Source organism: Phaseolus vulgaris, chromosome 3, assembly GCF_000499845.2.
Source record: "Phaseolus vulgaris cultivar G19833 chromosome 3, P. vulgaris v2.0, whole genome shotgun sequence".
Lineage (NCBI taxonomy): Eukaryota > Viridiplantae > Streptophyta > Magnoliopsida > Fabales > Fabaceae > Phaseolus > Phaseolus vulgaris.
This window is the reverse complement of record NC_023757.2, coordinates 831,265-854,611: the sequence shown is the minus strand read 5'-3', so window position 1 is coordinate 854,611 and position 23,347 is coordinate 831,265. Positions and strand designations below refer to the sequence as shown.

The window sequence follows — 23,347 nt, the reverse complement described above, 5'->3', positions numbered from 1 at the left end:
TGGTTACTGTAAAAAGTTATTCCAAACAGATATGATAAGAAACACTTTATTTATTTTTACATTAATCTTATTCAAATATTTAAGAATTGTTAAAAAAAGTTAGTTATTTTTAGGCATAGATATATTTGTTGCTATTATTATTAATTAAAACAGAGCCTCGTCATTAACCAAAAATTTTGTAATATTCCATGATTAGTGGAGATATATTAGAATCATTCATATATTTGATATGAATTTATTCTGTATTTAAAATTTTCAGTTTCAATTTATTTATAACAAATTTGAATTATTTTAATTCTAATTAACTTACTTTTTTGTATTTAAATTCTCTCTACTTTGCACCACTTCTCTTAGGTTTAACGAGTTGAACAATGTCTTCTCAATATCACGGAGTGCATTTTTTCAAGGTTATTGTGGAAAGCACACTTCAAAGGGGAATAATGGTAACACTTTATTTTTCTTTAAATATCAATAACAAAATTTTATTAACAGCTTATATTAGTGTAGTCAAAATTATTTTTGGTAATAGTGTTTTGATTGAAATAGAATGGGTGATCTTACAAAAGTTTTAATTTTTAAAGCTCAATTATCGTGGATTTTTGTGATTACTGTTGTTAATGAATATTTGTATAACTCTAAGAAGATAAGTGTTATAGATCAGACTGAATTAAGTTTTCATATAATCTTTCAAATTTGTATTTAAACTAATGTCAATATATATACAAATTGATTTCATTTAATCTATTAGATTTCTCTTATATATGTGTTCATTATATTGATTGTCGTATTAGATGTAAAAAGTAGTCTTTTAAGTTCTTTTATTTATTGGATATTTGTGTTTGATTTTTTGTTTTATGTTTTATGGATTTTGATGTATTGGTATATTTAAGAAGTTGTCAATGGTGGATTAATGTGAGGTGATATTTTTGATTTTTGGGTTGGTCGACAACTTTTATTGAAAGATTGATTTAGGTTGGAATATAAGATTTTGTATATATATATATTTTTTTTATATAAAGGTTGAGTCACCCTTAAAATAATTCATATTTATTTATTATTTCTTGTTGATAAAAAAAAGTTATATTGATTTCCTGGGTTGATGAAATTGTATGACAGAAAATACCTACTAGTTTTGTGAGAAGACATTGGGAAGGAATGTCAAATCCTGTGATTCTAAGTCTTCCAAATGGCAGCAAGAGCAAAGTTTTTTGGCAGAATAAAGATGGTGGTGTTTGGTTTTGCAATGGTTGGAAAGAGTTTGCAAAATACTCCAAGTTGGATGTGTCACATTTTATAGTGTTTCGATATGAAGGAAATTCTTGCTTTAACGTTATTATTTTTGGAAAAAGTGCTTTAGAAATAGAATACCCTTTAAGCAGGGATGCTACTAATGAAGAAGTGGAAGAAATTGATGAAGGTTCTGATTTTTCTCTAAAATTTAGTGAAGAACGAAGTAAGAGGCCAAGAGAAGAAGCACAAGAAGAAGAAGAAGAATCACCTAATAAGCATAAGAAGAGAGCATGTTCTGATTATTCCAAGCACAAGAACACTGGTCAGTTAGTGATACTTTTTTTTTAAAAACTTTTTCCTATACTTATATACAAGAAATAGAATCAAAATTTAAGGATTAAAATAATTCATTATTATATTAACTAAATTAGAAACTATTTCATAAATTAAAAAAATAATTGATATTTAAAGTATTTTTTATTATTAATAAAAATTTATAAAATAATTTTTAAATTGATTTCGCTACTAAAATTTTATCTACTAATTACTTATATTTTAAATCAGTCTTTATTAGTCTTTTAGATACTAATTTAAAATTTAAAATATTAATAGCTAAAATCTTGATAGTTAATTTAAATACCAATTTAAAAATTATTTTTTATTTTTTATTAATAATAAAAATTACTTTAAATATCAATAATTTTTTTAGTTTATAAAATAATATTTAATTTAGTTAACTTTTTCGCACTACATGATTTTTTTTTTTTTTAAGTGATATATGAATTGATACTCAAAAGTGAACATTTGCAGCAGGTAGTAGTAGGGCAAGTGAACATTGCAAAGGAGATTTCAAGAAGAAACTGAGAATGTTTCACAAGAAGGTGAAGGAAATGTTCAAGTCTAACCATAAGCATTTTACATGTATTATCCGAAAAACATACACTGAGAGAGATCTTCTGGTAATCATTTTATTTTCTTTTTCTGTTTATCTTCTGATGTTTACACTCATTTTGCAAACCCTAAAGATCATGAACTGAGCAGATCATGCCAGCGGAATTTGCCAAACCATATCTACACAAGGAAGGAACTGCTACACTTTTTGTTGAACATGGCAGAACTTGGAAGGTTCAGACAAAGGTTAATTCCCATGAACAATTTGTATTTTCCAGTGGGTGGAGGAAATTTTTGTTGGACAATAAATTGAAACTTGGCGATGTTTGTGCCTTTGAGATGTTAGTCAGTGAACCATTTTTATTCAAGGTTACTATATATCCTCTAGAAGACAACTCAAACACTCCCCTCTTCAAAGGTATACATTATTACTATTAACCTAATATATATTGTGATATTTCAAGAAAATTAGTGAATTTGTGAGTGCATTTTTTGCATTTTACATTACCAAGTTTTTCTATTTAACATTTTTAATGTACCTTTTCAGGTCGAAAAGGAGTTTCTGATATGCCTTCTTCACCCCTTAAAACTCCTGTGATTCCTAAAGCAAGGACACCAAAGTCCAGAGATGATATCTTCGTCTTCATCAAGTCAGAAGTGTCAGAATGACAAAGTATAATCATGTGTATAAACAAAATCACATATAATGATTATTTGATTAGGAAAATCTTTTATCTTCTGTGCTAGGTATGACATTAATTTTGCTAGTTATGTTATCCTTGTAGGAGAGACGTGTATAATGTTATTTTGAGCATGGTAGTAAGTATTGTGCGATACATGATACGATTATGATGAATCGAAAGAATAATCGTTTTTCTCCTGTATTGCACGATACAAGTGCGAATCATTTCGCATAATTGCAGAATCGTTTATGTATCGTGCAATGTATTTGGGTTTGGTAATAATAACTCTAACTTTTTTTTAACCACGAGCTTGTTTCTCCTTCAACTATGATTTCCCTCTTCTCCTCCAACGGCCTAAACATAGTGACACATGGAGAACGACGACGAAAGTGAATGACGAGGAAGAGTGTGAAGCAACACCATGAGAAAAGGAAGAGACAATTGCAAGAGTAACATGACACTTGTGCAGAAGACAACCCTAATGTTGTCTCTCATTGGGCCACCAACCCAAATATTTTTTTTTTCATCTAACAAAAGAGTTGGGCCATATAATGCAGTCCAATTGAACCATTATAATATTAACCTAATATGGTGAAACCACTCTTTTTAAATGTGATTGTGAGTATTAATTATATTTTACATGTTTATATGTTTTATATTATATTTTTTAAATGTTTATAAATCTTACTATTCACGATTCAAGATACACTACAAGAAAAATAGTAACTAAATTAGAGACCATTTTAGAAACTAAAACAAAAATTGGTTTCTAAATTAGTTTCTATTATTTTCTATTATTGTTAAATAGTTTCTAAATTGGTATCTAATTAGCAACCAATGTTTTATCTACCAATTATTTAGTTTCTAAATTTAGTCTCTAAAACCTTGGTTGCTAATTAGAGACCAATTTAGAAACTATTTAACAATAATAGAAAATAATATAAACTAATTTAGAAACCAATTTTTGTTTTAGTTTCCAAAATGGTCTCTAATTTAGTTACTATTGCAACTAATTATTTTGGTATCTAAAAAATGGTTTCTATTTCATCATTTTCTTGTAGTGATATAAGCTCTTTGGTTCACAATTCAACTATCATGCTTTTGAGAAATAATGGTATCTTTTACATTGTATTTTGTATTTTATATGTATAGAGTTGGAGTATTTCTTAAATACTTTAAATAATTTATTTAATTTTAGTTGATAAAAAAACAGATAGTTCTGAATTAGTTATAGACATGTAAAACATTATTTACTAAATCTTTTACTTGTTATTTTCCAACATATATTTTATAGGTATATATATATATATATATATATATATTATGAATGTGATGTATTCATATATAGCTAAGTGTAAATCTTCGCTTTTAAATCTATTTTAGTTTTGTGAGATTCCCTTAAGTCTATCTTCTAACAATATGCATAATGTTTTGTTGATTTATTCTTAATTTAGTTATGTATGGTTAATGTTTTATTTAACAAGTATTAGGTAGAAACAAAACTTTTGGGAAATTAAAAGCTATAATCACAAAAATTATTAAATAAAAATTAAATTTAGAGATAAAAAATAATTAGTTATTATATTAATTAAATTAGATATTATTTTAGAGATAAAAAAATTACATGTATATAAAGTAATTTCTATTATTAATAAAAATTTATAAATTAGTATCTAAATTAGTCACCAAGATTTCAATTACTAATATTTTAGATTATAAATTAGTCTCGAAAAAAAATTAATAAAGACCAATTTAAAATATAAAATAGTAAATAACCAAAACTTAGATACTAATTTAAAAATTATTTTAATTTTTTTATTAATAATGGAAGTTATTTTAGATATCAATAATTTTTTTTATATAAAATGATCTCTAATTTAGTTAGTCAAATAGTAACTAATTATTTTAGTATCTAAAATTAGTTTTTATTTAATGATTTTCTTGTAGTCCCATATGCTCCATACAATAGCTACTTTGTAAATAAATTATAATTTATTTATTTTTATTCTTACTTTTTTAAGCTAAAGGCTGGTTCTTTATAATACAACTTAGTGAATAAGATCAAGGTTTGAATTATCACTAAAACATTTTAATATTTAATAATGTCCAACCATATCTCCATGAAAAACTAACAAAAATGTTAATGAAATAATTGAAGGAGTTAGCATGTGTATATTTTTCAGATTATGTATTTGATCCTTTATCGCTTCATCAATAAATTGGTTCAACTTAACAAAGATTTAAAAATTTCCAAAACTTAAAATCATTTGAAGGACACATTTATTTATTCACTACATTAAATTTTATTGACAATATCTAGAAATTGATAAAGATGCTTCAAATTAAAAACTTTCAGCACTAACAGTGATGAATAAAAAAATTATTGTCAATCTTATGGAACGAATCTGAGGCTCAAATCGCAGCCAAAACTCAATAGACACGGTGACAAATGTCTGGTAAAAATTTCAGACCAAAATACCCAAGGAGTAGGCGTAGTAAGTCCCACACCGAGAATGAACAAAACTGGTTTTCAGAAAACTAAACGTCCTGGCTTTTCTTCCCCGTATCTTCTTTTTGTGATTTGTTTATGGACGTGTCTCCTTACCTGGGTTCAAACAACATATGAAAGTACTTGTGTGAAATTTTTTAGCGCAATACGGACCCATAATCAAATTGCAGAAATTAGGCCGAAATTTCACAAGTTTCAGTAGAGTTCGCCTTGGTTTGCAAAAAATTTCTCAAAAATTCTCCCAAAATAGTTTTTTCCTGAAATTCCACACAAGAATATCCATTGAATTTGGGACAAAACGCGACAAATTTTAGCTCAAACGGATGAGTTTTCACCCACGAAAAAAATCAAACAGTTTCACGCACAAACGAACCTTCCTTTCAACTCTGTCAATGATGAATAAAAATTTATTGTCAATCTTGTGGGACAAAATTGGGGCTCAAATCTCAGCCAAAACTCAATAGACACAGTGACGAATGTCTGGTAAAAATTTCAGACCAAAATACCCAAGGAGTAAGGCGTAGTAAGTCCCAAACCGAGAGAAAACAAAACGTCCTGGTTTTACTTCCCCGTATTTTCTTTTTGTGATTTTTTTATGGACGTGCCTCCTTACCTGAGTACAAACAACATATGAAATTTCTTGTGTGAAATTTTTCAGCGCAATACGGACCCATAATCAAATTGCAGAAATTAGGCCGGAATTTCACAAGTTTCGGTAGAGGATACCTTGGTTGGCACAAAATTTCTGAAAAATTCTCCCGAAATAGTATTTTCCTGAAATTCCACCCACGAATCTCCACTGAATTTGGGACAAAACGCAACAAATTTCAGGTCAAACGGATGAGTTCTCACCCACGAAAAAAATCAAACAGTTTCACGCACAAACGAACCTTCCTTTCAGCTCTGACAATGATGAATAAAAAATTTATTGTCAATCTTGTGGGACGAATCTGATGCTCAAATCTTAGCCAAAAGTCAATAGACACAGTGACGAATGTCTGGTAAAAATTTCATACCAAAATACCCAAGGAGTAAGGTGTAGTAAGTCCCAGATCGATAGTGAACAAAACTGGTTTTCCGAAAACAAAACGTCCTTGTTTTTCTATCCCGTATCTTCTTTTTGTGATTTTTTTATGGACGTGCCTCCTTACCTGGGTACAAACAACATATGAAAGTACTTGTGTGAAATTTTTTCAGCGCAGTATGGACCCAGAATGAAATTGCAGAAATTAGGCCGAAATTTCACAAGTTTCGGTAGATGATAGCCTTGGTTTGCACAAAATTTCTGAAAAATTCTCCCGAAATAGTTTTTTTTTTCTGAAATTCTACCCAAGAATCTCCATTGAATTTGGGACAAAATGCGACAAATTTCAGGTCAAACGGATGAGTTTTCACCCACGAAAAAAATCAAACAGTTTCACGCACAAACGAACCTTCATTTCAGCCATGACAGTGATTAATAAAAAATTAATTTTCAATCTTGTGGCACGAATCTGATACTCAAATATCAGCAAAAAGTCAATAGACACAGTGGCGAATGTCTGGTAAAAATTTCATACCAAAATACCCAAGGAGTAAGGCATAGTAAGTCCCAGACCGAGAGTGAACTAAACTGGTTTTCCGAAAACAAAACGTCCTGGATTTTCTTCCCCGAATCTTCTCTTTGTGATTTTTTTATGGACGTGCCTCCTTACCTGGGTGCAAACAACATATGAAAGTACTTTTGTGAAATTTTTCAGCGCAATACGGGCCCAGAATCAAATTGCAGAAATTAGGCCAGAATTTCACAAGTTTCGGTAGAGGATAGCCTTGGTTTGCACAAAATTTCTGAAAAATTCTCCCGAAATAGTTTTTTCCTGAAATTCCACCCAAGAATCTCCACTGAATTTGGGACAATACGCGACAAATTTCATGTCAAACGGAAGAGTTTTCACCCACGAAAAAAATCGAACAGTTTCACGTACAAACGAACCTTCCTTTGAGCCATGGCAGTGATTAATAAAAAATTAATTGTCAATCTTGTGGGACGAATCTGATGCTCAAATCTCAGCCAAAAGTCAACAGACACAGTGACGAATGTCTGGTAGAAATTTCATACCAAAATACCCAAGGAGTAAGGTGTAGTAAGTCCTAGAACGAGAGTGAACAAAACTGGTTTTCATAAAACAAAACGTCTTGGCTTTTTTTCCTCGTATCTTGTTTTTGTGATTTGTTTATGGACGTGCCTCCTTACCTGGGTGCAAACAACATATGAAAGTACTTGTGTGAATTTTTTCAGCAAAATACGGACCCAGAATGAAAGTGCAGAACTTAGGCAGGAATTTCATAAGTTTCGGTAGAGGATAGCTTTGGTGTGCACAAAATTTATGAAAAATTCTCCCGAAATAGTTTTTTCCTGAAATTCCCCCCAAGAATTTCCACTGAATTTGGGACAAAACGCGACAAATTTCAGGTCAAACGGATGAATATTCACCCACAAAAAAAATCAAACAGTTTCACACACAAACGAAACTTCCTTTCAGCTCTGGCAGTGATGATTAAAAAATTTATTGCCAGTTTTGTGGGACGAATCTCGAGCTCAAATATTAGCCAAAACTCTATAGACACAGTGACGAATGTCTGGTAAAATTTTCAGGCCAAAATACCCAACGAGTAAGGCGTAGTAAGTCCCAGACCGAGAGTGAACAAAACTGGTTTTCATAAAACAAAACGTCCTGGCTTTTCTTCCCCGTATCTTGTTTTTGTGATTTGTTTATGGACGTGCTTCCTTACCTGGGTGCAAACAACATATGAAAGTACTTGTGTGAATTTTTTCAGCGAAATACGGACCCAGAATGAAATTGCAGAAATTAGACCGGAATTTCACAAGTTTCGGTAGAGGATAGCCTTGGTGTGCACAAAATTTATGAAAAATTCTCCCGAAATAGTTTTTTCTTGAAATTCCACCCAAGAATCTCCACTGAAAGTGGGACAAAACGCGACAAATTTAAGGTCAAACGGATTTGTTTCACCCACGAAAAAAATCAAACAGTTTCACGCACAAACAAACCTTCCTTTCAGCCCTGGCAATGATGAATAAAAAATTTATTGCCAATCTTTTAGGACAAAACTGGGGCTCAAATATCAGCCAAAACTCAATAGACATAGTGACGAATTTGTGGTAAAAATTTCAGATCGAAATACCCAAGGAGTAAGGCGTAGTAAGTCCCAGACCGAGAGTGAATAAGACTGGTTTTCCGAAAAAAAACTACATGGTTTTTCTTCCCCATATCTTCTTTTTGTGATTTTTTTATAGACGTGTCTCCTTACCTGGGTGCAAAAAACATATGAAAATACTTGTGTGAATTTTTTCAGTACAGTACGGACCCAGAATGTAATCGAAGAATTTAGGTCGGAATTTCCCAAGTTTCGGTAGAGGAGCCTTGGTTTGCACAAAATTTATGAAAAGTTCTCCCGATATAATTTTTTCCTGAAATTCCACCCAAGAATCACTACTGAATTTGAAACAAAACACGACAAATTTCAGGTCAAACGGATGAGTTTTCACCCACGAAAAAAATCAAACATTTTCATGCACAAACGAACCTTCCTTTCAGCCCTGACAATGATGAATAAAAAATTTATTGCCAATCTTGTGGAACGAAACTAGGGCTCAAATATTAGCCAAAACTCAATAGACATAGTGACGAATTTCTGGTAAAAATTTCAGACCAAAATTCCCAAGGAGTAAGGCGTAGTAAGACTCAGACCGAGAGTGAACAAGACTGGTTTTCCGAAAGCAAAACGTCATGGCTTTTCTTTCCCATATGTTCTTTTTGTGATTTGTTTATAGACGTGCCTCCTTACCTGGGTACAAACAACATATGAAAGTACTTGTGTGAAGTTTTTCAGCGCAGTACGGACCCGAAATGAAATTGTAGAAATTAGGCCGGAATTTCACAATTTTCGGTAGAGGATAGCCTTGATTGGCACAAACTTTCTGAAAAATTCTCCCGAAATAGTTTTTTCCTGAAATTCCACCTAAGAATCTCCACTGAATTTTGGACAATACGCGACAAATTTCATGTCAAACGGATGAGTTTTCACCCATGAAAAAAATCAAACAGTTTCACACACAAACGAACCTTCTTTTCAACCCTGGCAGTGACGAATAAAAGATTTATTGCCAAATCTTGTGGGATTAAACTGGGGCTCAAATCTCAACCAAAACTCAATAGGCATAGTGACGAATTTCTGGTAAAAATTTCAGACTAAGATACCCAAGGAGTAAGGCGTAGTAAGTCCCAGACCGAGAGTGAACAAAACCGGTTTTAAGAAAACAAAACGTCTTGGCTGTTCTTCCCCGTATCTTCTTTTCGTGATTCATTTATGGACGTGCCTCCTTGCTTGGTTGGAAACAAAATATGAAAGTGTTTGTGTGAATTTTTTCCAGCGCAATACGGACCCAGAATGAAATTGCAAAAATTAGGCCGGAATTTCACAAGTTTCGGTAGAGGATAGCCTTTGTTTGCACAAAATTTCTGAATAATTCTCCCATAATAGATTTTTCCTGAATTTCCACCCAAGAATCTCCACTGAATTTGGGACAAAACGCGACAAATTTCAGGTCAAACGGATGAGTATTCACCCATGAAAAAAATCAAACAGTTGCACTCATAAACGAACCTTCCTTTCAGCCCTGGCAATGACGAATAAAAGATTTATTGCCAATCTTGTGGGACAAATCTGGGGCTCAAACCTCATCCAAAACTCAATAGACACAGTGACGAATGACTGGTATAAATTTCAGACCAAAATACCCAAGGAGTAAAGCGTAGTAAGTCCCAGACCGATAGTAAACAAAACCGGTTTTTCGAAAACAAAACGTCCTGACTTTTCTTCCCCGTATCTTCTTTAAGTGATTCGTTTATGGACGTGCCTCCTTGCCTGGGTGCAAACAACATAAGAAAGTACTTGTGTGAATTTTTTCAGCGCAATACGGACCCAGAATGAAATTGCAAAATTTAGGCCGGAATTTCACAAGTTTCGGTATAGGATGGCCTTGGTTTGCACAAAATTTAAGAAAAATTCTCCCAAAATAGTTTTTCCTGAAATTCCACCCAAGAATCTCCATTGAATTTGGGACAAAATGCGACAAATTTCAGGTCAAACAGATGAGTATTCACCCACGAAAAAAATCAAACAGTTTCACACACAAACGAACCTTCCTTTCAGCTCTGGCAGTGATGATTAAAAAATTTATTGCCAGTTTTGTGGGACGAATCTCGAGCTCAAATCTCAGCCAGAACTCTATAGACACAGTGACGAATATCTGGTAAAAATTTCAGACCAAAATACCCAACGAGTAAGGCGTAGTAAGTCCCAGACCGAGAGTGAACAAAACTGGTTTTCATAAAACAAAACGTCCTGGGTTTTCTTCCCTGTATCTTGTTTTTGTGATTTGTTTATGGACGTGCCTCCTTACCTGGGTGCAAACAACATATGAAAGTACTTGTGTGAATTTTTTCAGCGCAATACGGACCCAGAATGAAATTGCAGAAATTAGGCCGGAATTTCACAAGTTTCGGTAGAGGATGGCCTTGGTTTGCACAAAATTTAAGAAAAATTCTCCCGAAATAGTTTTTTCCTGAAATTCCATTCAAGAATCTCCATTGAATTTGGGACAAAACACGACAAATTTCAGGTCAAACGGATGAGTATTCACCCACGAAAAATATCAAACAGTTTCACACACAAACGAACCTTCCTATCAGCTCTGGCAGTGCAGATTAAAAAGTTTGTTGCAAGTTTTGTGGGACGAATCTCGAGGTCAAATCTCAGCCAAAACTCTATAGACACAGTGACGAATTTGTGGTAAAAATTTCAGACCAAAATACCCAACGAGTAAGGCGTAGTAAGTCCCAGACCGAGAGTGAACAAAACTGGTTTCATAAAACAAAACGCCCTGGCTTTTCTTCCCCGTATCTTGTTTTTGTGATTTGTTTATTGACGTGCCTCCTTACCTGAGTGCAAAGAACATATTAAAGTATTTGTGTGAATTTTTTCAGCGCAATACGGACCCAGAATGAAATTGCAGAAATTAGGCCGAAATTTCACAAGTTTCGGTAGAGGATAGCCTTGGTTTGCAAAAAATTTATGAAAAATTCTCCCGAAATAGTTTTTCCTGATATTCCACCCAAGAATCTCCACTGAATTTGGGACAAAACGCGACAAATTTCAGGTCAAACGGATGAGTATTTACCCACGAAAAAAATCAAACAGTTTCACACACAAACGAACCTTCCTTTCAGCTCTGGCAGTGATGATAAAAAAATTTATTGCCAGTTTTGTGGGACGAATCTCGAGCTCAAATCTCAGCCAAAACTCTATAGACACAGTGACGAATGTCTGGTAAAAATTTCAGACCAAAATACCCAACGAGTGAGGCGTAGTAAGTCCCAGACCGAGAGTGAACAAAACTGGTTTTTATAAAACAAAACGTCCTGGCTTTTCTTCCCCGTATCTTGTTTTTGTGATTTTTTTATGGACGTGCCTCCTTACCTGGGTGAAAAAAAAATATGAAAGTACTTGTGTGAATTTTTTCAGCGCAATACGGACCCAGAATGAAATTGCAGAAATTAGGCCAGAATTTCACAAGTTTCGGTAGAGGATGGCCTTGGTTTGCAAAAAATTTATGAAAAATTCTCCCGAAATAGTTTTTTCCTGAAATTCCACCCAAGAATCTCCACTGAATTTGGGACAAAACGCGACAAATTTCAGGTCAAACGGATGAGTATTCACCCACGAAAAAAATCAAACAGTTTCACACACAAACGAACCTTCCTTTCAGCTCTGGCAGTGATGATAAAAAAATTTATTGCCAGTTTTGTGGGACGAATCTCGAGCTCAAATCTCAGCCAAAACTCTATAGACACAGTGATGAATGTCTGGTAAAAATTTCAGACCAAAATACCCAACGAGTGAGGCGTAGTAAGTCCCAGACCGAGAGTGAACAAAACTGGTTTTCATAAAACAAAACGTCCTGGCTTTTCTTCCCCGTATCTTGTTTTTGTGATTTTTTTATGGACGTGCCTCCTTACCTGGGTGCAAAAAACATATGAAAGTACTTGTGTGAATTTTTTCGGCGCAATACGGACCCAGAATGAAATTGCAGAAATTAGGCCGGAATTTCACAAGTTTCGGTAGAGGATGGCCTTGGTTTGCACAAAATTTATGAAAAATTCTCCCGAAATAGTTTTTTCCTGAAATTCCACCCAAGAATCTCCACCGAATTTGGGACAAAACGCGACAAATTTCAGGTCAAACGGATGAGTATTCACCCACGAAAAAAATCAAACAGTTTCACACACAAACGAACCTTCCTTTCAGCTCTGGCAGTGATGATTAAAAAATTTATTGCCAGTTTTGTGGGACGAATCTCGAGCTCAAATCTCAGCCAAAACTCTATAGACACAGTGACAAATGTCTGGTAAAAATTTCAGACCAAAATACCCAACGAGTGAGGCGTAGTAAGTCCCAGACCGAGAGTGAACAAAACTGGTTTTCATAAAACAAAACGTCCTGGCTTTTCTTTCCCGTATCTTGTTTTTGTGATTTTTTTATGGACGTGCCTCCTTACCTGGGTGCAAACAACATATTAAAGTACTTGTGTGAATTTTTTCAACGCTATACTGACCCAAAATGAAATTGCAGAAATTAGGTCGGAATTTCACAAGTTTCGGTAAAGGATAGCCTTGGTTTGCACAAAATTTATGAAAAATTCTCCAGAAATAGTTTTTTCCTAAAATTCCACCCAAGAATGTCCACTGAATTTGGGACAAAACGCGACAAATTTCAGGTCAAACGGATGAGTATTCACCCACGAAAAAAATCAAACAGTTTCACACACAAACGAACCTTCCTATCAGCTCTGGCAGTGCAGATTAAAAAGTTTGTTGCCAGTTTTGTTGGACGAATCTCGAGCTCAAATCTCAGCCAAAACTCTATAGACACAGTGGCGAATTTGAGGTAAAAATTTCAGACCAAAATACCCAACGAGAGTAAGTCCCAGACCGAGAGTGAACAAAACTGGTTTCATAAAACAAAACGCCCTGGCTTTTCTTCCCCGTATCTTGTTTTTGTGATTTGTTTATTGACGTGCCTCCTTACCTGGGTGCAAAGAACATATGAAAGTACTTGTGTGAATTTTTTCAGCGCAATACAGACCCAGAATGAAATTGCATAAATTAGGCCGAAATTTCACAAGTTTCGGTAGAGGATAGCCTTGGTTTGCACAAAATTTATGAAAAATTCTCCCAAAATAGTTTTTTCCTGAAATTCCACCCAAGAATCTCCACTGAATTTGGGACAAAACACGACAAATTTCAGGTCAAACGGATGAGTATTCACCCACGAAAAAAATCAAACAGTTTCACACACAAACGAACCTTCCTTTCAGCTCTGGCAGTGATGATTAAAAAATTTATTGCCAGTTTTGTGGGACTCGAGCTCAAATCTCAGCCAAAACTCTATAGACACAGTGACGAATGTCTGGTAAAAATTTCAGACCAAAATACCCAACGAGTGAGGCGTAGTAAGTCCCAGACCGAGAGTGAACAAAACTGGTTTTCATAAAACAAAACGTCCTGGCTTTTCTTCCCCTTATCTTGTTTTTGTGATTTGTTTATGGACGTGCCTCCTTACCTGGGTGCAAACAACATATTAAAGTACTTGTGTGAATTTTTTCAGCGCAATACGGACCCAGAATGAAATTGCAGAAATTAGGCCGGAATTTCACAAGTTTCGGTAGAGGATATAGCCTTGGTTTGCACAAAATTTATGAAAAATTCTCCAGAAATAGTTTTTTCCTGAAATTCCACCCAAGAATCTCCACTGAATTTGGGACAAAACGCGACAAATTTCAGTTCAAACGGATGAGTATTCACCCACGAAAAAAATCGAACAGTTTCACACACAAACGAACCTTCCTTTCAGCCTTGGTAGTGATGAATAAAATATTTATTGCCAATCTTGTGGGACGAATCTCGGACTCGAATCTCAGCCAAAACTCAATAGACACAGTGACGAATGTCTTGTAAAAATTTCATACCAAAATACCCAAGGAGTAAGGCGCAGTAAGTTCCAGACCGAGAGTGAACAAAACTGGTTTTCATAAAACAAAACGTCTTGGCTTTTTTTCCTCGTATCTTCTTTTTGTGATTTGTTTATGGACGTGCTTCCTTATCTGCGTGCAGAGAACATATAAAAATACTTTTGTGAATTTTTTCAGATCAATACGGACCTATAATCAAATTGTGTTTAGGGAATATTCTTAAGAATTTTATGTGAGAAATTGATATAAATTACTTTTATATGATTAACATGCTAAGTTTCAAATGGTTAACATGCTAAGTTTCATACAGTTAACATGCTAATCAAAATACAAAGTGAGACACATAAAACCTAATCTATATTTTTCCAAATTGAAACAACTAATTCTTTCAATACAATCACTTTCAAAAACACAATTTTGATCACTTTTTTTATATTTAATTATTATTGTATTTAATAATTTACTCTTCTTTATGAAATCGAGATTGGGGACAAATTATTACTGGTACGAAAGTTATCCAGCATCTATTCAAGGTTCTTTAAAAAAAATAGTTATTTGTTGGCATAGATATATTTGTTGGTATTATTATATTAAAATAGAGCCTCGTCATTAAGATGTTTCAAATTAAAAACCTGTTCCCATATTAAGGTTTATTGGTTACAGTGAAAAGTTATTCCAAACAGATATGATTTTTTTATCAGGAAAAAATAAAATAAAATAAACGATATGATTCTTTTTACATTAATCTTATTCAAATATTTAAGAATTGTTAAAAAAGGTTAAGAATGGTTAAAGCATATATTTAAGATTCTTTAAAAAAAAATCAGTTATTTTTTGGCATAGATATATTTGTTAGTATTATTATATTTGTTGGTATTTTTTGGCACAGAGCCTGGTCATTAACCAAAATTTTTGCAATATTCCATGATTAGTGGAGATATATTAGAATCTTCATATATTTCATCATGAATTTATTCCGCTTTTAAAATTTTCAGTCGTAATTTATTCATAACAAATTTTAATTTTGTATTTAAGTTCTCTCTACTTTGCACCACTTCACTTAGGTTTAACGAGTTGAACAATGTCTTCTCAATGTCACGGAGTGCATTTTCTCAAGGTTTTTGCAGAACACAACCTTCAACGAGGAATAATGGTAATAGTTTATTTTTCTTTAAATATCAATAATTTTTTTTTATTAACAGCTTATATTAGTGTAGTTCAACCACTTTTCTGTGCTGTCAAAAGGGGCGTTTTCTGGTATTTATTCTGCATAATCTGCTGCAAATTCACCATTCTTGGTAATCCTTACATGTTTCTTTCTGGATGTATCTTCTCTTTGAACATTCAACATGTGGTTATTAACCACATGTGATTCATCGTTCAAGGTTGAGACACCTGAAACTGAAATGCCTCCTTAATTTAATCTTATTATTTGCTGTTTTTGGTAATATTGGCATGTTATGTTTTGATTGAAATTGAATGGGTGATCTTACAAAAGTTTTATTTCTTTTTTTAAATGTTAATTATTGTGAATTTCTGTGATTACTGTTGTTAATGAATGTAGTAGGATATATACATTTGTTTAATTGTGAGAAGATAAGTGTTATATATCAGACTGAATTAGGTTTTCATATAATCTTTCAAATTTGTACATAAACTAATTTCAATATATGTAAAAATTGATTTCATTTAATCCATTCAGATTTCTCTTCTATATGTAGTTATTATATTTCAGTTAGTTATATTTATTTAATGTGAAGTGAAAATAATTATAAGCAGTGATTTGTTTATGTTTTATGTTATTTTGGATTTTGATGTATTGGTATATTCTGACAGTTGCGTGAGTTCATGTATATGTGATATTCTTAGATTTTAGGTTAGTTGATAATTTTTGTTTGAAGATTGATTTAGTTGGAATGTAAGGTTTTATTTCTCATTTTTTATTTATATAATGATTAAATTATCCTGAAATGATTCATATTTATTTATTATTTTAAAAAAAGTTATGTTGATTTACTCTGCTGATGAAATTCTATGCCAGAAAGTTCCAACCAGTTTTGTGAGTAGACATTGGGAAGGAATGTCAAATCCTGTGATTCTAAGTCTTCCAAATGGCAGCAAGAACAAAGTTTTTTGGGTGAATAAGGATGGTGATGTTTGGTTTTGCAATGGTTGGAAAGAGTTTGCAAAATACTCCAAGTTGGATGTGTCACATTTGTTAGTGTTTGAAGGAAATTCTTGCTTTAACGTGATTATTTTTGGAAAAAGTGATTTAGAAATCGAATACCCTTTAAGCAGGGATGCTACTGATGAAAAAGTGGAAGAAATTGATGAAGGTTCTGATTTTTCTCTAAAAAATAGTGAAGAACGAAGTAAGAGGCCAAGAGAAGAAGCACAAGAAGAAATACCTAATAAGCATATAAAGATAGAATGTTCTGATTATTCCAATCACAACAACACTGGTTAGTTAGTCTTATTTTTTTTTTTAAATAATTTTAAAAATCAAAACAATTAACTATTATATCAACTAAATTAAAGATCACTTTATAAATTAAAAAATATTTATATCTAAAGTACTTCTTATTCTTAATAAAAATTATAAAATAATATATAACCATCTACTATCAAGGTTTTATTTTATCTACTAATTATTTATATTTTAAATTATTTTCCATTAGTTTTTTAGGGAGTGATTTAGAATCTAAAATATTAGTAGGTAAAATCTTGGTAACTAATTTAGAAATTATTTTATAATTTTTTATTTATAGTTTCTAAAATAATATTTAATTTAGTCAACATAATGACTATTTTTTTTTCTCTCTTATTGTTATTTCATGGGGTTTTTTTTGTAGTAATATCACTACAAGAAAATCATGAAATAGAAACCAATTTTTAGATACCAAAATAGTTAGTTGCAATAGTAACTAAATTAGAGACCATTTTAAAAACTAAAAAAAAAATGGTTTCTAAATTAGTTTATACTATTGTTAAATAGTTTATAAATTGGTATCTAATTAGCAACCAAAGTTTTTACTACCAAATTTAGAAACTAAATAATTCATAGTTAAAACCTTGATTGCTAATTAGATACTAATTTAGAAACTATTTAGAAACCAAAATTTGTTTTAGTTTCTAAAATGTTTTCTAATTTAATTACTATTACAACTAATTATTTTGGTCTCTAAAAATTAATTTCTATTTCATTATTTTATTATATTGTAACTAATTATTTTGGTCTTTAAAAATTGATTTTTATTTCATTATTTTCTTGTATCGGGTATGTATATAAATTGATACTGAAAAGTGAACATTTGCAGCAGGTACTGATAGTAAACCAAGTGAAAATTGCAAAGGAGATTTCAAGAAGAAACTCATAATGTTTCACGAGAAGGTGAAGGAAACGTTCAAGTCTAACCATGAGCATTTCACATGTATTATCCGAAAAACATACATTGAGAGAGATCTTCTGGTAATAATTTTATTTTCTTTTTCTGTCTATTATTGAGTATTTGTAATGTAGATGTTTACACTCCTTTTGCAAACCCTAAAGATCATGAACTGAGCAGATCATGCCAGAGGAATTTGGTATATTATATCGACACAAGGAAGGAAATGCTGCTACACTTTTTGTTGAACATGGCAGAACTTGGGAGGTTCAGACAAAGGTTAATTCCTATGGACAATTTGTATTTTCCAGTGGGTGGAGGAAATTTTTGTGGGACAATAAATTGAAACTTGGTGATGTTTGTGCTTTTCATGAGATGTTAGACAGTGAACCATTTTTATTCAAGGTTACTATATATCCTCTAGAAGACAACTCAAGCACTTCCCTCTTCAAAGGTATACATTATCACTATTACCCTAATATATATTGTGACATTTCAAGAAAATTAGTGAATTTGTGAGTGAATTTTTTGCATTTGACATTACCAAGTTTTTCTATTTAACATTTTTAATGTACACTTTCAGGTCAAAAAGGAGTTTCTGATATGCCTTCTTCATCCCCTAATTCATCCCCTAAAGCAAGGACACCAAAGCCTAGAGATGATATCTTTATCTTCATCAAGTCAGAAGTGCCGGTATGACAAACTATAACCACTACAAGAAAATCATGAAATAAAAATCAATTTTAGAGACAAAAAATAATTAGCTGTTATAGTGTTATAGTGACTAAATTAGAGACCATTTTAGAGACTAAATAATTATTTAGTTTCTAAATTAGTTTCTATTATTGTTAAATGGTTTTTGAATTGGTATCTAATTAGCAACTAAGGCTTTTGCTAACAAATTTAGAATCTAAATAATTGGTAGTTAAAACATTTGTAGATAATTAGATACCAAATTAGAAACTATTTCACAATAATAGAAACTAATTTAAAAACCAATTTTTTTTTTAGTTTCTAAAATGGTATCTAATTTAATTATTATTGCAACTAATTATTTTGATATCTAAATATTGGTTTTTGTTTGATGATTTTCGTGAATCATTTGTATAAACAAAATCACATATAATGATTATTTGATTAAGAATAAACATTTCATTTTAGTTATTGGTTCTAGACATGGAAAACATGATCTCCTTAATTGTCTGCAGTTTTTTTCCTAAACATATTTACACTACAAGAAAAATCATGAAATAGAAACCAATTTTAGAAACAAAAAATAATTAGTTGTTATAGTGACTAAATTAGAGAACATTTTAGGGACTAAATAAAATTTTGGTTTCTAAATTAGTTTCTATTATTGTCAAATGGTTTATAAATTGGTAAATAATTAGCAACCAAAGTTTTTGCTACCAAATTTAGCCAAATAATTGGTAGTTAAAACCTTGATATCTAATTAGATACCAATTTAAAAATTATTTAACAATAATATAAACTAATTTATAAACTAATTTTCTTTTAATGTTATAGGTATATTTTTTTTTTCTTTGTGATGTTGATGAAGTAATGATATTTGTAATGTATTAATGCAGACAATACCATTTCGATATGCAAAGAGCTATCTTGAGAAAAGTGGAAGGCACGTGAGTCTTAGTGTTGGGGATAGATGGTGGGAAGTAAAATTGCTGTTTTTTGATCGGAATTGCCTTGCTAGATTCTCCGATGGGTGGTTTGAATTTGTCAAGGATTGTGATTTGAAAGAGGGAGATCTTTGTGTCCTTAGGATGCTAGATGAGGAAAATCTTGTGTTCAATGTTTCATTCTTTCAAAGGAAAAAGAGTAAACAAGAACTTTGATGTATATATTTGTTCTTTTTAAACAACAACTTTGATGTATATATTTGCACCAGGATGCACGCTATATATGATATTATTATTTTTTTTTATCAGCAGCAATGAATAAATTAAATAACAGATATACTTAAGGGGTATCCCAACCCATATACAAACCCACTTGTGGTCTAGAATAAGAAACAACCATGATATGATATTACTTTATAATTAATGTGATATTTGATAATACAAATTTCAACTCATGAAAGTGAAAGTTTAGATAAATACATATTTGTACTCGTTTATAGTTAAACTTTGTTTTGCAAGTTATGAATTTATTAACTTTCTAATATCATGATATATTTGTTTATAATCAAAAATATAAAAGTAATAATACATATAAATATAAATGTAGACCCACTTGTTGCTTCGGAGAAAGTGACTGTAGCACGCTGTGGTTTTGCCCTAAATGGTGCAGTCTCACCTGCTGTTTCGAAGCAAGTGTCCCAATCGTTTTTCATTGAAACGATAAAAGCTTTAATATTAAAAGTTATAATTTAAAATTTGTTAAATAAATGTGTCTTTGTTATCTGTTGTGATAGAATTTATCAGTTAATTTTTTTTATTAAGAAGTAAGAATGATAATATTAAAAGTTATAATTTTTGTTAAATAAAGAAAAGCTCATATGAGTGTGTGACTTTTAATATGTTTAATGCACTATGTTACTTCTTAGTTCTTGGTTTGGGTATTAATAATGCTGGGCTTTGGTCAAAAAAGGTTTTATTGTTGATTGTAGGGGTGAGTTAATTTATGGCATTTTTTAAGGTAAGTTTTGACCGTTATTTGTGTTTTTTGTTGTGGATTTTATGTCGGTACTGACTGTGTATAAATCGTTCCAATGATTGATCTATTCTTCAAATACATGAAAATATTTATCGGTCATACACTATTCTTATTGACGTTTATTTATATATATTTAAAATAATTGAAAATATTACTTCAAAAGCTTGTGACACATTTAAATCTATAATGAAATAGCTAAAACTATAATTGAAAACTATGGTGATAGTGTAGATAATAAATATGCATAAATACGTTTATTTTCATTAAATTGGGTTGTTGAGTTTGAGAAATAGATTACTCAAATTGCGCATGGAAACAAAGACTGAGATGCTCTCTACTTCCGAGAATTCTTATACTATCAATGCATTCTCAAAACAGTCTATTGAACTTATGTGATAACTTTAGATATTGGTCACACTCTTTCACAAGTTGGGGTTTGGATTAATAATAGTTGGTCGTGGCAGTTGAGGTGGAGAAGGAATCTCTTTGTGTGAGAATCTAGTTTGGCTGACAGTTTATTGCAGGTGTTGGATAACAAGAGGTTAACAAGAGAGAGTGAAAATAAGACCGACAAATGGCATTGGAGGGATGTTGATTCTATGGACTTCTCTGTGAAGGCAGCCTATAGTTTTCTCATGGGGGGAGCCTGCAATGGTTGAGAATTCCTTTGCGGAACTCTGGACATTAAAGACTATACCTTCGACACAATTTACGGCTTAGAGGGTGTTATGTAATGTTATTGCCACTAAGGACAATCTTTTGAGATGTGGTATACCTTTGGCGTGCGTTCGGTGTCCCTTGTGTGGTATGGAAGAAGAATCGGTAAGACATTTATTCTTTGAGTGTAAGGTCTCTTAGAGAATTTGGGGTTTGTGTATTAAGTGGCTAGGGGCCTCTTTGGTGTTACATTGTGATGCACAAAGGCATTTTAAGATGTTTAAACCAATAGGTTTGAAATATACCATTATTAGGTGTTGGGGGGGCATTTAGGTAGGCATTGTAAGTGAAATCTGGAATCATAGGAATAAGGTTGTTTTTTAGAACGGGTGGGTAGACGCAGTGGAGGTTTTCATTGTGGTACAAAGAAAGACCTGGTCTTGGATCACGGTAAAAGAAAAGCTCGCTACTTTCTCTTACTCAGACTGGTGCTTGAAACCCCATTGTTGTATGAGATATTTGAAAGATTGATTTGCTGCTCCTATCTAATGTTTGTACCCAGGTTTGGAAGTTGTGGTATGTTCTGTGCAGGTTTCCTTGACATGGATGGATTGATGTGTGTGCCTTGGGTTGCGATTGGAAGTTGCTTGTGTTTTGTGCAGGATTTTCTGGTTATGCTCTCTTTTGTAGGTTCGATTGTTGTATTTGACATTGAGTTTGATGTAGGTCAGAATGCTAGTAAAGATCTTCTTCAACTGTTGGATTTTGTGCCTGTTTTGAGGGCGTGTTTCAATATAGGGTTGGGGGATCTCTGTATCTGGTATTTTATACGTGTTTTTGGGTATTGTCATGTAAGGTCTGGTGGATACTTGCTGGTGCAAGGAAACTTGTTTTTGGTTTTTGTATAAGGGTTGGGGTACCCCTGAAGTACCTCATTTTATTTTATTTATTCTTTGCTGATAAAAAAAAATCAATACATTCTCAACGTTGCTCCTTCTCAGCTTCACCTCAACTCATGAGCTTCTTTTCAGACCTTCCGACTTGTTTGTGATATGTTTCATTTACATCCCTCTCCTGACGAGACGAGACATTTCTTCATTACTATACCTCCCATCTGACCAATCCTGTGAACTGGTTATCACTTATCAGTCATTTGGATAATATTATTTTTACCTCCTACACAACCTTCTATAAATATTTTACAAGGAAATTCTTCAAGGTCTTTATAGAATAAGAGGGTATGCAATATTTTTTTTTTGTCAAAACGGTCGGTCTAAGTTCCCCTTTTATTGTACAAAGACTCCAACTCCATTTAAAAATTGACCCTATTAGTATTCGAACACCGAAAACTTGGAAGATCTACGATGTTTTTTATAGACTACTGAGAAGATTCCCTATCCAAAAACTATCGACTCTGTATAAATCGTCACAACGATTAACCTATTAGTCAGATACATAAAAAAATATTTATCGATCATATACTATTTTTATTGACATTTATTTATATATTTAAAATAATTGAAAATATTTTTTCAAAAGCTTGTGACACATTTAAATTTGTAATGAAATAGACAAAACTATAATTGAAAACTACGATAAGAGTAAGTAGATAATAAATATGGATAAATACGTTTATTTTCATTAAATTGAGTTGTTGAAATGTGAAAAATAGATGATTCAAATTGCGCATGGAAACAGAAACTGCAATGCTCTCTGTTTCCAGAAAAATTTATAAATTTTTAGTGTTTATTTCATGAAACTTTCTTTTATACATCAAACTTTCTATCTTTATTTACTGAGATACTAATTTAGAATGAATGTTTTTAATTCTTAAAACCATAAATATGATAAATTATTTGTTTAATACATTTTTTGGAATTTAATTTTATGAATGCGAACATGAAAATAAAATCATATAGAACCTTTCTTTATAAATGAAAAAAATGTAACACATCAAGTATCGGTAGTGAATTACATGATAATATATTTTAAATATTATTTTATCAAATTGTTAAAATTATGAATCTCCACTTACATTAAAATAATTTTTTTTTTCAAACACATTAAAAAAAAAGTCTACTCTCATTACTTTCACTGCACTATATTATAGAAAAATATAATAAATATGCACCAGGGTGCACACTATCTGTGATATTACTTTACATTTAATGTGATATTTGATAATACAAAAATCCATGAAAGTGAAAGTTTAGATAAATACATATTT

At 31.8% G+C, this 23,347-nt stretch overlaps 2 protein-coding genes across 2 annotated transcripts; both read left to right on the top strand.

The window, feature by feature from the left end:
* The first annotated feature begins 1,155 nt into the window (after positions 1-1,155).
* LOC137808816 (B3 domain-containing transcription factor VRN1-like) lies at positions 1,156-2,584 on the top strand. The gene is made up of 3 exons (XM_068610098.1): positions 1,156-1,552; positions 2,044-2,189; positions 2,272-2,584. The coding sequence occupies exons 1-3, from the start codon at positions 1,156-1,158 to the stop codon at positions 2,557-2,559; spliced, it is 831 nt and encodes a 276-aa protein (XP_068466199.1). The 3' UTR covers positions 2,560-2,584.
* Positions 2,585-16,409: 13,825 nt separating this feature from the next.
* On the top strand, positions 16,410-22,028 carry LOC137808815 (B3 domain-containing transcription factor VRN1-like). Its single transcript, XM_068610097.1, has 6 exons — positions 16,410-16,866; positions 17,725-17,873; positions 17,971-18,244; positions 18,374-18,483; positions 19,380-19,626; positions 21,811-22,028. The coding sequence occupies exons 1-6, from the start codon at positions 16,410-16,412 to the stop codon at positions 22,026-22,028; spliced, it is 1,455 nt and encodes a 484-aa protein (XP_068466198.1).
* The last annotated feature ends 1,319 nt before the right edge of the window (positions 22,029-23,347 follow it).

Excerpts from the sequence above, each read along its gene's own strand:
- LOC137808816 (XM_068610098.1), top strand. The coding sequence starts at position 1,156 with ATGTCAAATCCTGTGATTCTAAGTCTTCCAAATGGCAGCAAGAGCAAA. Across the intron at positions 1,553-2,043 it reads TTCCAAGCACAAGAACACTG|GTAGTAGTAGGGCAAGTGAA; the intron begins GTCAGTTAGTGA and ends CATTTGCAGCAG. Across the intron at positions 2,190-2,271 it reads ACACTGAGAGAGATCTTCTG|ATCATGCCAGCGGAATTTGC; the intron begins GTAATCATTTTA and ends TGAACTGAGCAG.
- LOC137808815 (XM_068610097.1), top strand. The coding sequence starts at position 16,410 with ATGTTGATTTACTCTGCTGATGAAATTCTATGCCAGAAAGTTCCAACC. Across the intron at positions 16,867-17,724 it reads TTCCAATCACAACAACACTG|GTACTGATAGTAAACCAAGT; the intron begins GTTAGTTAGTCT and ends CATTTGCAGCAG. Across the intron at positions 18,245-18,373 it reads AAGCACTTCCCTCTTCAAAG|GTCAAAAAGGAGTTTCTGAT; the intron begins GTATACATTATC and ends GTACACTTTCAG.